General features: G+C 35.7%; 1 protein-coding gene across 1 annotated transcript in view; it reads right to left on the reverse strand.

The window, feature by feature from the left end:
* SNTG2 (syntrophin gamma 2) overlaps nucleotides 1–14,059 on the reverse strand; it is a 193,879-nt gene that overhangs the window by 149,183 nt on the left and 30,637 nt on the right. The window contains exons 3-4 of the mRNA XM_052809394.1: nucleotides 839–895; nucleotides 686–743 (exon numbers count right to left, since the gene is read on the reverse strand). Of these exons, the coding sequence (XP_052665354.1) occupies nucleotides 686–743; nucleotides 839–895 (115 nt within the window). The remainder of the gene's footprint in view (nucleotides 1–685; nucleotides 744–838; nucleotides 896–14,059) is intronic.

The raw sequence follows: 14,059 nt of genomic DNA on the forward strand, positions 1-14,059 counted from the left end.
TTGCAAGGCACTGCCCACCACATGCAACGGTTCTACTTTTCCTTACTGAAGGGCCCCTTTGTTTTCCAGAGCAGTTCTCCAACTTGCCCAGATTAGTCCAAGGTCTGACACCGCCCCCAAAAGTTCCTTTTGCTAGACAAATGTCAATGTCATACTTAACTGGGATAGACCACACTGATTTAGATCTTGTGTTATCATCACCATAATAAACATTACAAATCACTCTCTGCTTGCAACTAGGCAGTTAGTCATACCATATAGCAGTGAATTACTGTGTGGGGAAAAAAATATATCTGGTTTGTATTTTTTTATCCTCTGGGTTACTAAAGTTAAGTACATCAATAGATTTCCTATGTCATAGTTCTCTTTTCACAAGTAACTTTAAATATTTTGTTTACAACACAACTGTCTTGCTGCAGTAAAAAATATGTTTTCTGAAACTGTTACTTACCAGTAAACTTTCAAGTATGGGTCCTAAAGACTTGAAAAGATTCTAGATTTTAAATTCAACACAAAGGCACATGGACCATTTGGACATTTATAGAAAGGCTTAAAGATAGTGTGAGGCTAAAAGGATGAGCCATACATATGTTTTAATCCTCAGTTTAAAGAGCATTTAATTAAAAAAACCCCCCACCATATATACTACAGTTCTATATAAGTAAATAACATAAATAAAAGTTACCTGCTTGGTCTTTAAATATTTTTGATATGACGACAGGCACTTTGTGCTCAGCACCACCCTGTAAAAGATGTGTATTAACCATGAGATCTCAATTAAGACTGAAGTAACTAGTTGTACTGAAAATTAAAAGAAGAAATGAGAAGTTATCCATACCTTTATGCTTAAGCCCAAGCCACCAACCGGTTGTCTACGAAGTGTAACAGTTCTGTGCTTTAAAAAATTGTAGAAAAAATAAATTTAGGTGAAAACACAATATCTGAATAAACATAGATGATGTCTCTAAACTGTTTTTACTTTTAAAAAATCAGTTCTCAAAGGTAGCCTAGAGTCTGACTGATCAAGTTCAGTTCTGAAATATCATTCACACTGATTTATAGGCAGTTGCTTAATTCCTTACCACAGAGAGCAGAACTTGTGTGTGAATTGTGCATGCAGACTTTTAATGTTTTTGTATCGCTGAAGTGATATTCTTCCTAAACAGAAGTTTTTACATGCTTTTGCTTTGTTTTGACATGAGAAAACTATATGAAGAGTCGAGATGTGCATTTTCATAGCTATCATGTATGCACAATATTCTTATTTTCCAATCACAAATACCAATGTTTTCTAATCCATATGTTCAGACCTATACCATTTTTTTGCAGCATATGCCAGAAGACTTTTAGTGATAGTCTGCTTCAAATGGTTATTTTCTTGCATTTCATGTTTAAGTGCATAAAGAAGATAAACATTTATCAATATTTTTCCACAGCAACCTATCATATGTTTAACAGTATGCTGAATTTGACATTTCATTAATGTGTAACTCCTGGTGCCTGACAACTTAATAACAGCACTTCATCTGTTGACAATAATTATAGAGTTGAGGGGAACTTTTTTGCAACATGCTGAACAGTACTGCATAGAATGCCATCTTTACAGTAATTCCTGAACATGTAAGATAAAATTTTTTTCTTTCTTTTTCTGTACATCAGAAATTATATATGAGATTAGTCCTACATGTATACTTGCTGATTGGTTATTTTTTTATTATTTCATTAATTCAGATAAATGTAAATTTTTATTTCAGTAGTCAAGCCCATAATCTGATGTTAACAAGTTATTTTTAGCTTTTTTTCTAACACTCACCTTACTAGACATATGTTCATACTGACTCAGGGGAAAGGGTAACACAATAAATAATAAATTTCAGTCTCATTTTAGGAGGGTAAAAATTAATCCATATGGCAATAAAAAAGTTAAGAATACTTTCACACATTTTTAAAATTTCTCTCTTCTGTTCCCATGAACATTATACTACACCAGTCTGTACTAAAAATGGAAAACTATTATATTATGACACATGGTACATGATTTATATCAAAAGATTTATATGATTCAATTTCAGATTATATAATTCAGCTTTATTGAAATCTGTGATAATTCGAATTGTTTCAGAGATTCTTTTCTTCTTTTGAACTGCATCAAAACTTTTGATCAAAATTATCATATGCATGGACAAAGTTCAGATCCAACCTGAATTAGAATACGGCTCTACCTTTAAATTCAGTGACTTATTCCCAAGAGTCATCTTCTATGACATAAATCCTGTCTGCTTATTTAATTCATGTTTCTCTCCATCTATACTTACACCCTGTAAACAAATTATCCCAATATATCCCATCACATAGGGATGATGGAAAAAATATTTTGACAGTTTAGATTGCTTTAGCATTATCAGACAGCAAATACAAAACCACTAGATGGATAGGTTTAGCCATTTTATAAAAGACAAGCAAGGTATTATTTATTGACATCTTATACGTTCAACGACAACTAACGTATCTTTATATGCTTGATAGGCATATTTCAAATAATAATACTGATGATATAATTGAGTTTGTAGCCCTATGAAGCTATCTATTTGCATAACACATTGTAATAATCCTGATATTTATAATTTCAGAGTTCATAGCATTGCTTATTCAAATATTCCTATTAAAAGACACTTTGAAAGAAGGTATTAAACATGCACCTAAATGTCTCCTACATAACAGCTTTTTTAATTAGAGCTACATTTAAAAAATGCAAAAACTTCCTTCTTTTAAAGATATTCAAATTGCAAAGTAAAATGCCAAAAGCTGGGCATGATCAAGTGTCATAATCAAGATCATTTACATAAACTTATCTCAATCCTATGATCATATATCATTTGCTATGACTATAACTAGTGGTCATACAAGACCAAACATCACATTTCATTTTCTATAGACAGATTATTGTTACTGATTTTGAATTTTAAAAACTTGTACAGTGTACAGTTCCAGAAGATTAGAAGAAAGCTAATACTGGGTCAATATTGAAAACATATAAATAGAGCCATAGATCTTCTTTATATTACAGTGCTTTAAGGTCAGATGGTCATAAATCTGGCAATGAACCATTCATTCCATTATGGAATAACAGTAAAACCAGTTCATAAGGATTTAAAGACGAATAATTTTAAAGGGGAAAAGTGTTATGGAAAATACCTTTTCAAATGACACGAATACTTGCTATGAAATTGCCAATCTTGACAACAGAGTACCAGTGTTGTAATAACCCTTATAAGGCAGTGATCTGACACCCCACAAAAACTCGATTGAAAACATAAAACTATTCAAAATAATATGGTGTATTTTAAGCATATGTAAATTGGCTAGTTAAAAGTTTCCAAATCAAAATGTAACTGAGATAAAGCTACTATTTTGTGGATGTGCTTCTTGTGGGATAGTGACAGTACCTGGTTTATTAAAAAAAAAAAAAAAAATCAGTGATCAAAAAAAATTAATTGAAATTAATTGCAATAATGTTTGTAAGGGACAACACTTGTGATAATGTAATGATGAACAGCACAGGTTCTAAGCATACAGCACTTAAAGGTCAGGGTCATTTAAGGTCATCCTTGTAATAAGGAAAACAGCTCAAAGAAATAGAGAAAAGCACTCTATCTGTTAAAAGGTGGTCTTGCAAAAACCCTAAACATATGAGTCATGCTGAGTATGAGAAAAACCTGCATTCCTGTACAAAGCCACAGCCAAAATCACTAGTGTAATCCTACATCATCAGGAAACTATTAAGAAGAAGCAGACTATAAATTATTTCTGTATCTGGCAGTGATCCACACACTTTAAATAATACAGGTAGTTCTGATACACTAATTTTGCAAATGATGCAACTAAATTGGAGAGGTAGCAGGCAAGAGCCACAGGAACGCCAAACAGCTTGAGAGATTTGTGTAGCAGTGAAACAGATGCCAGGAGTTAAATATATTTAGCTTTTTTTAAGCCCTTTTCAGGGATGATCAAGCATAGTTTTAAAGCATCTTCCTTGGTAGAAGATGACCACACCTTACAGACAGATACAGTGAAAATTTCAATGACCTGAAGAGGAAAACAGACACATTCAGACTATAGACACAAGACAAGAATTTAAACTTTTGTAGTGTGACACACCATAACTGGATTTTTTAGAAAACTTTTTTTAATAGTAATATGGCCTTGAGACCTTACAGTGTACAGATATTTCTTTTTTTTCAATCTTAATTTAAAGCACAATCTGTCACGGTATTTCATAAACACTAATTTAGTTCTAAATGTAGTATTACTAAAATACTTAGGGCTTTTTTTATGCTAGTAAGCAGTACAATATTGAGGTACATCTTCATAAATTAAATTAGTTTCACAGCCTGCCACAAGTATCCTCATTCTACAGAGCAAGAATGGAGGCACACAAATATTTAGGGACAATTAATTCTGTTTTAGTGATTTGAAATGCCTAAATGCTTTTTCAAAGTATTTTTATGAACTTTATCTGTTCAAAGTATCTTGTTGACCAGCTTCAGCTTTGAACGTCCAGCATTTTAACATATCATAATTTCACATTAGAGGATGAGATGCACCTAATGCCTGATCAGCAGTGTTAATTTGGTGTTAGTTTATGTACATGATACATCTAGGATCATATTGCACCTCTATTTCAGGGGAAGAATCCTTCACCGCTAGATACTGAGACTACCCTTTTCTTCCTGTAACCCCTCAACTCATCCCCTGCATATCTTCCAACATAAAAGACAACACAAAGCCGAGATCCAAGAGACAATAGCCTGTATATTTCTAACTTTCTAATATTTGACTTTGCAACTTTATTTTAAAGGAGGAAATTAAAAAAACAATTTTTGGGGAAAACCCACAAATTCACAAGGTTCACTACAGGCTAGTTTCCATTTAGTCCTTCATTTGGACCCTTAAATTCATAATATAGATGCTCACTGCTAGAGCCAAAAAATATAAAAATCTGTGGGTAATTTAGAGGAGACTCAACATTAGATACCTGCTGAAAGCAAGACACTACTGAATTCAATTTCAGGTTTTGTAGGGAAATGTGCTAAACAGTAATTATTCTCTTTTATTTGATCTCTTCTCTCTGTCCCCTCTAACTTACCCTGTTGTAGTCCCATTCTCTTCTCAGGACCTTTCTTTGCTTTCATTATTCCCCATCTCGTAACTCAAAATTCAGGAAGGTATTTTTCACTTCTCTTTCAAACCAAAGAATGGACTATTTGTCTTACAATTCCAGTCTCACAAGCCATGCCTATGCTAAAATAAAGCAGGCCGGAGGATCTTCTCCAGCAAAGCAACACAGTAAAACTCCCGTCCACACTACTAAATTTTCCTTCCTTGAAAATGTTTTGACTACCATCCAAACTGCCTAACTGGGACACTACATGACACATGCCATCTCCTGATTTGGTCTGAGGCATTAAGAGACTTGTAACTTACATTGGCCAAAACGGAGACAGAGAGTACACCAACCCCCAGTATAGACAATTTGGCACAAGTCAAAACGTAGCCAGGGAGCACACTTACATAGAGTATAGGCAACTGTGGGCTGATGTTGAATGTGTGCTATGGCTGTGTTTTATTTTCTAGTAGAGATTAAGTCACATAGACTTGTGTATGATGGATTCCACAATAAATAAACAGAAAGAATAAGGACACCAATATACATTAACTACGTGCACAGATTTCTAATTATCCCTACAAGTACTGGTAGCATTAGTAGTCATGTACAATAAAAACATACATGTAAAATAACAGACACCTTAGTATTAGCTTTTATTTAAATTCTGATAGAAAAGCATGTAACATTCTGACAGCTGTCACAGAGAGAGACAAAGTCCTTGGTCCAAAGAACATTAAAAAAAATTTGTCTTAATATACTCTAAACGATGATGCTTCTATAGCTGTCACTATAGATACAATTCTAATAGCGTCACACTAATAAATAATTTTATAAACTATGTAATAAGTACACTAACACTGGTACAAAAATATTCTTATAACAGTGAGCCAAAAGTTTAGCCAAACTCAGGTTTCATGAAAGCAAATCCAGCTAACAACCCTATCTGCTAAAGCAGGATTTTCTGGTTGTGCACTCAAGTGACTACTGGTAACACAATTTCTGAATGTGGACTACTTTACTGGTAATGCTGTCTGTCTGCCTCCGCTCTTTCCTTCAAGCCATCAGCTGTGCAGAGGTGGAAGGACAAGACTAACTGATGATATGTTATCAAGAATCTTTCATATTAGAACCTAATCTTCTACACAAATGTGGATTAAATACCCAATTTTCAGCATGGTGAAGGACACCTCTGTGAAAACAGAACTGTGTGCACATACAGTATGTTTCAAATGCAGTCTAAAATAGAGAGCTGATTTTATAGAGGTGACATAATAAAGTTTCCAGAAAATATTTGATTCCAGGCATGTACACTGCAATTAACCTGAAATTTTCATAAAGTGATCTATAGGGAACAGAAATCTGTAATAATGCCGATGCCCAGCCACAGGTGTAAAGCAAGGAGGCAAAGGCAATGACAGAAGCAGATGTCTGGCTGTCCAGAGAATGTGTTAGTTGAGAAAAGCTCAACAGAAAGAGAAAGCTACAAATCTTTTGAAAACAGAAACCACCTTCAAAGGACTCTTTCCATCTTTTCTCATAGAAGAAAAGGCGGCAGAATTATGGAAGATAAGAGTTATCCAGTTTACTCTGTTAGTATCAAAGATAGGATTAACTTCCCCAGAGGAAAAGGGGATACATACCCGGCTCATTGAGAAGATTTTAAGGCGGAATCCACAAATCACATCTTCTGGCAGGATGTAACACGTTGATGATGTGGGAAGTAATTCCCTTAGTAGTTCTCGTAATGGACAACGTCAATGTACTTTCTTGATACGCAAATGCCCTTCCTAAAGCAGAGATCCCAGACAGCTGTAATGTTGGTAGATGACCATCAAGCAAATAGACAGATACATTACGACTCCAGGGAGAAGACTCCAAAATGTTTGACCAAACAAGTGCAAGGTGGCACATCTCACAGGAATCCTGCTTAGCCCAAAAAGCACCAGGCAGGTTTGGTCTGCATTTGTACCAAAAATGTAGGGACATACAGGAAATAAGTCCTAGGTATGAAAATGAGGCAGGAAGAAAGGAAGCTAGAGACCTGGACTTCTAGAGTAAGATTCTCCAGAACTCTTCCCAGTAGTCTCTTTCAGGCTGGGGAAACAGGCAAGGTTTTAATCCCTTCCTAAAGAGATGTCTCACGGGAGATGGATTTAGGTTCATCAGAAATTGGGGGCATTTTTGAAACAAAGGGAGCCTGTACAGGAGGCACAGACTTCATCTGAAGTGTAAAGGAACCAAAGCTGCTGGTACTTCAAATTCAGGAAGGCCACAACTAGAGTTTTAAACAATGGAAAAGTTGACAGGTACAGAAAACAGTATAATTATGGATGATGCTTCTATTATGGATATAAACAGAGATAATCTATATCCTGAAGTGAAGGACAGGCTAGGGAGGGAACAGTACAAATAGGAAATGTAAAACAGAGTGCCAGGAACAAAACCAAAATTGCACTAAACCTGAACTAAACAGAGGTATAAACACTCTGGAGAGGTAGAAAAAACTCTAATACTGGGATACAAGGTATATAAGAAAGGTAAAATAGGCTAAATAAGCAGCAGAGTAAATGCCTTGTGCTACACTGAACTTAAGACTCAAATAAATCTAATAAGGCAACTACCTCAACAAGTAAAACAACAGATTCCAGGCTAAATACAAGGAAGAGTCTTTTCTAGTGACTACTCAACTAGGATGATAACAATGACTCAGATATGCAAAGAGACAACAGGAATGAGAAATGTAACACGTAGTAACAGACTTCACTTAACCTCTGTTAGATTGGACAGATGGACATAACGATATAATGCAGTCAATAAAAAGCAGGTCTCTATCAGCCACTGCTTCATGGAACTCACATGATTAGACTGAGTATTTGCCCTAGTCTTGAGTATAGCATGCAGGATCTAGTTAATTTTTTTATAGCTGAAAAGCTACTGTGTAATAGTAACTGCTATGTACTTTACATTCAACATTTACACAACTGTGACCCCAATAAGGGAACTATGCAAAAGCGAGGAAGCTTGTTGAAAGGAAAAATAAAGGGGGCAGCTAAGAAAATTAAGACTTTATAGGCAGTGTGAAGAGTACTTAAGGGTACCACACTGGAAGCACAGACCCAATGAATGCCACTTATTAGAAGGGCTTAATTAAAAGGAAAACTGCACGGCTAAAGAGGAGGTTAAGGGAGGTTGTTACAGGTAAAGAGTGATTGGCATCATATTCATATGAAGACAAGAAAAAGGAACATAAGCAAATAAAATTGAAAAACAAAATTAGGCAGCAACTGGAAACAGAGTTCCAAAAACTGCCAACAAGAATAAAAACTATTAATAAATCTCAAAATCTATCAGGAGCAGGAGGTCTGCCAAAGAAACCACAGGGTCGATTTATGATCAAAATATAAAAGGCATACTCAGAGTAAATGAGGTTACTGAAGAGAAGATAAATGAACACTTTTCATTAGTGTGAAAGAAACTAGAGACATTCCTCCAACTAGCACAAAGGATGTATGGATCTGTCTGAATTTGAAACCACTTTAGAAGCAAATTGACTAAATAACAGTAGCAAATCACCAGGGTCAGATAGCATTCACCCTAGTCTTAAAGGAACGCATAGATGAAACAAAGCAGGAGTACTGGACTGATACTCCTCAATAAAGCCTTGATACATGAAGACTACAACACTGAAAATAAAATCCCATTTTTTCATAAAAGGTTGCAGTTAAGGCTTAGGAAACTTAACACCTGCACTAAACAAGTTAGAACTATAGGGGAAAAAACCCCAAAATCTATAGACAGTGAGAGAAACTATAACAAAGAACAGAATTGGCAGATACTTTGATGAACTTATCTATCTTGGAAGAGATAGTGTATTTTTTAAAGGTGAGTTAGGGGAACATAGGAACCATGAGGGAAGAGCCTTGCACAGATATATTACTAATTAAAATTAGAAACTAGATAGAAAACAAGGGGATGGATTAAATGCGTAATCTCTCAATGGAAAAGGTCACTAGTGAAGTTCTACTGTTGCCTATATTGCAACCTGCATTATTTAAAATACTCATGAAGAATTAAAAAAAAAAAAAAAGGATGAGCAATGAGATTACCTTTGCTGCTTACTGAGACAGGAAGCATAAGCAAAGTGAAAATATTTGCAGAACATCTTACAAAATATTAACTGGGCAACAAAATAGCAGACAAAATACGATAGCAGATCAAAGCTTGTGAGAGATTATTTTTACCATGTACATTATTTATATAAGGAATTAGGATTGATTCTAAATCAGTCATTTCTATTAAGGAGTAAGACCTTGGGTTAAAGTAGATGGTTCCATGACAGCATCAGTGCAGTGTTCAGTAGTGGTCAAAAACACAAATCAAATTTTTCGAAGTCTTAGCAAAAGAACTGAGACCAAGCAAAGAATGTCATTATATCCCTGTAGAAATCCAAAGTTCACCCCACCTTGAAAACTGTATACCGTTTTGGTCCCTTTGTACCTGAAACTGCTAGAAAAGGTTCGGAAAAGAACAATAAGGATGATGGAAGCACAAACCCGCTCCTGTACAAGGAATAACAGAATAGGCTATAACTCCTCCTCCAGGAAACGAGACAGACTAGGGATCAGGAAGCTTTTACAATACAGTAAAAGTTGCACAGAAGACAGTGAATGGGATCAGTTTTTACAGCCCCTTCCTGTACAAAAACTAGGAGGCATCAAATGATACTATTAGGAACTAGGATCAGAGCAATCAAAAAGAGGTGATTCTTTGTGCAATGTATAGTAGATTCCAGAGTCTGGTGAGAAAAAAATTCTGAATGTTGAAAGTCTACATGTGTTCAAGGGGATATCGGACAACTACAGCAAAAATAAATCTGTTAAGAGCTAATACAGAAACTGCATTTTGCTCAGGAAGGCACCGAATAACTTGGGGGAGGGAAAGTGGTAAGAGAAGCACCACATATTCTTGCCCTGTTTGGCTTTTCTAGTGAAACATGAACGACTGCTGTTGGAAAAAGGACAGTGGGCACAGCAGATTTTAGGTCTGACTTGGTTCTGAACTTCTTATGTAATGACAATATTTCATGACTACCTCATTTGGACAGAAACCCACGCTAGCTTTGCAAGCAACTATGAAAGAAAATCCTACTCCAGAACTTCTTGCCAAAATTGAATTGCAATATTTGTGGGAAAAAAACACTATCTTTTTGTGACATTAACAATAATGTCATGCACATATGCAGCTGAAAACCCTGTGTTTATGCTTCAGTCAAACTTACAAACAACACATTTCACTTTTTAGTTGCCTGCAGGCTAGATATAATTTTCTTTTCAGGTTAATTTATTTATTCTTTGAGGCTAAAGTGAGCCAAACATCTGTATCAGTCTTAAAAAAAACCCCAAAACTAAAAAAAATACAGAGGTACAGCTGATAGTATGATGGCTGTATAATTTTATTTCATTATAGGCAAGGAAAACTCTTTAGAAAGTGGTACTAATTATCAATCTGAACAGGAAACCTGAAATTAATACTTTTTTTTTGCTTTTTAACTAGCATTTTGTTTTGCTAATGATATATTTTAATAGTATCTACAGTTTATTAAAACTCTTCATTCTGAAGGCTTCCAAAGTACTTGATGTGTATACTATAATGATCACTCATTCCAGTTGTGCTACAAAGCAGAAGTAATTATGTTCGCCCCATACCAGGCCTGTTTTGTTTTGTTTTCTGTTTCTAGGAGATTAGAGGAAGAATAAGTGCCTAGCATGAAACTTCAGGACACATTTGAATAGACAGAATGTAGTTATTAAAACTGTAATTGGCCAGGATACCAACATGAAATATTCCTATCTTTCTGAGACCTTTTATTGTTGCAAGTTGTCAAGGATTTTTTTATCTGTTTCTCAAAGTGATACTGGGTCTGTAATACCCACTGCTATGTTTAAGAATTGGGGTAACAATTTGGCCATGACATTCTCTAGTATCTAAGTTCTGAGAAACAAATGCGTTGACCAGTGTCAAACGTACCAGCAATGAAAAGAGAAGGCAGATTTACCCGCTAAGTGTTTGACAGGCGGTTTGATCTGCTTTTATGTCAAGCAGTTCTTTGAGCAAGTAGCCTGGCTGTCGCTTTTGGACTTAGTCTACGGTGGAAGAATATGTATTTTGGAAATGTATTTTCTCTTTGAACGGTAAATTGTAAACCTGAGAAAGCCACTAAAATTTTCACTTTTGTAATGCTTTAAGTATTAAAGAAAATTCATATTGCCTAATTGCACACATCTGAGTAAAGTTTTTGTCTTGTTCCGAACCATGAAAACACTGGAGCATATAGGTGTTGCTGAACAAGCTTGCATTTGTTCAAAGACAACCAAACTGCATTTAAGAAAGCAGCCTGCTCTTTGTGAAATCCTAAGATTTACAGCCACTGAGCCGCTAGCTAGGTACAAACTCAAAAGCAATTTTTAGGGACAAAATTCGCATAGCTGCAACAGTGGAAGTATAGAATTTAAATTCTGGGTTAGAATCAATATTTAGGTGTGATCAATCTGTCTTCCTCTCAGTCACTATCACCCTCGTAGAGTAACTTTTACTTTGCAGGAGAGCCAGAGCACAACCAATCGGTTTGTATCTTGTCAAAGCATATAGCTCAGAGACAGGAGCTTTATTTCAAAACAATATCATGTTCTGTGCACTGGGGCAAACAACTGCACTGCAGAACGAGCTGTTAAAGATGTGAATAAGCATAAAAGATTTTGCCCCAACTGAAGATGCTGATAGCCATAGTCCACAGATGAAACCAATGCAAGTAATATATTCTTAAATTCAGCCTGTATCTTTTGCTTATGTGTAGTTCCCAAGGGTGTTAGAAATCCAGGGAAAGCCAATTCCAGAAGAGCTCTGGACTGAAACAGCAGATGTAACTATAGAGATGGGGGGAGGAGAGCCTTAAATGGTTTCAGTCGTCAATATTGAAATAAAGACCAGTGAGGCAGAAAATTTCAAGATCTCCAAGAATGATGCCAGACAAGAATATATTGAAAAACAGATACAATATAAATTTTAAAACATGTAAGACACAGACATCATACAAAAGAACACCATGCAAACAACTATATAAAGAAGAGACTGCTTGGTAACAGGAGGTATACTGCAAAAGAACATGCCAACAACTATACAGAGAAGAGACTGCTCAGTAACAGAAGGTGTAATGCTGCTTGTAATAGCTACAAAGAATGATATAGCTGAAAAAAAATCCTATCGTTTTAATATTTTCAAAATAAATGACACTTTCAAATGTAATTTAGAGAACTATATGGTCAAATGTCTATCTTTCAGGTATGAGATAGCTCTTGACATAGAAAACTTTCTAGATTCTTTTAAAACACAGTGACTCAACAGAAAAGTTTATCTCTGGAAATGTCTTTTATGTCTTGGTATTCATTCATATGAAGTGACATGATTGGAGCTTAATGGGCAACATGAGAGGGCAATTACAGTCCTTATTTCTGGTACTGTTTTTTAGCGAGATTTTATATCCACCCGACAATGCCTACCCATTATGTCATTATTACCAGGTTGTTAACACCTAGGACTGGCATTTGTGGTAAAGGATCTTTCATTAGGAAAAAATATTATATCTATCTATCTATCTTAATGAACAACGTACTAAAGGGATTTCAGAAGGACATTCTGCTTGAAGCACTCCACACTCATTGATATAAACGGATATATTTGGAAAAAGATTCTATATGTACCATACTTCCCTTTTCTGTGCCAGCCTTCATGAAAATATTAATGAATACATATATTATTTCCAAACATCAAACTGAAGCACACAGTAGAAAATGCTGGAACACTTGAAATAGCCCACGTCCTTCAGATTTTTGTTGAAACTGTTCTAAGAAACAAGTCCATTCAAAATAGCTAGAACAGGTTGGAAGACAAAGATCCCCAACACTTTGATTTTTCCGTTCTACTTATCAGTAAGACCACTGTGATGATTCTACCAGTGTCCTCCTGGGCTGCCCCGTCCCCCTGCCATGGGGCAGGGAGGTCATGTGGGGAACTGTTGTGCTGGCTTCTCTCCTGGGTGGGCATCTCCCCCACTGTAGGGTCTGGATGCCGAGTGACTTGTCAACATTAAATGTAGCCATGACCAAACATGACTTGGTACCTGAGCCCATCTAGTCCCCACACTCAAACCACAACAGACTATTACCTTAACAGATAACAGATTATTCCTTAAGCAAGGTAAGTGGCTAAACAGGAAGACAGGAAGACGGGAACAAAGAAAGCATTCATTGCTGCACTTTTCAGAGTTGTTCAGCATACTTTTTTTTTTTTTTATTAATAAATAAACTTTATTCCCCACTACTACAGTTGAATCTGTCATTTATTGGAAAGAGTAGGCCTCCTTACTTGTTGAAAGTAAGAAGTCAAATTTACTACAGATACTACATGACAGGTTGACAATAGAAAATAAAGGCCAGTCTTAGGCACTGATGGCAATAACAGCAGAGCTTGCCACCCAGGCCCTTGGGAAAGATGCAGGGGAAAAGAAACAGCAGAACAAGAAAATGCAATATGAAGAGTTAAAAGAAAAGCCTGCAACCTGTCCTGCATGGATGCAAGGGAAAAAACAGTCTGATACCAGAAAGGGTAAGAAGATAAAGATAGGTACGTAACATACCAGCCATATCTTATCTTTCTTTTCTTCAGCAAATCTTGAAGCTACCACAAGCAAGTTACAAGATAAAAAAATGACTGAAGAAACAGATCTTGTAAGAATGTGAGACACAGCAAAATGTATCATGAAATGCAGACATCCTGCTGGTTGCTACATATCCGAAAAGAACAAAAGAGGATGTGGTGAACAAGGATATGTGAAAT

Source organism: Harpia harpyja, chromosome 15 (genome assembly GCF_026419915.1).
Source record: "Harpia harpyja isolate bHarHar1 chromosome 15, bHarHar1 primary haplotype, whole genome shotgun sequence".
NCBI lineage: Eukaryota > Metazoa > Chordata > Aves > Accipitriformes > Accipitridae > Harpia > Harpia harpyja.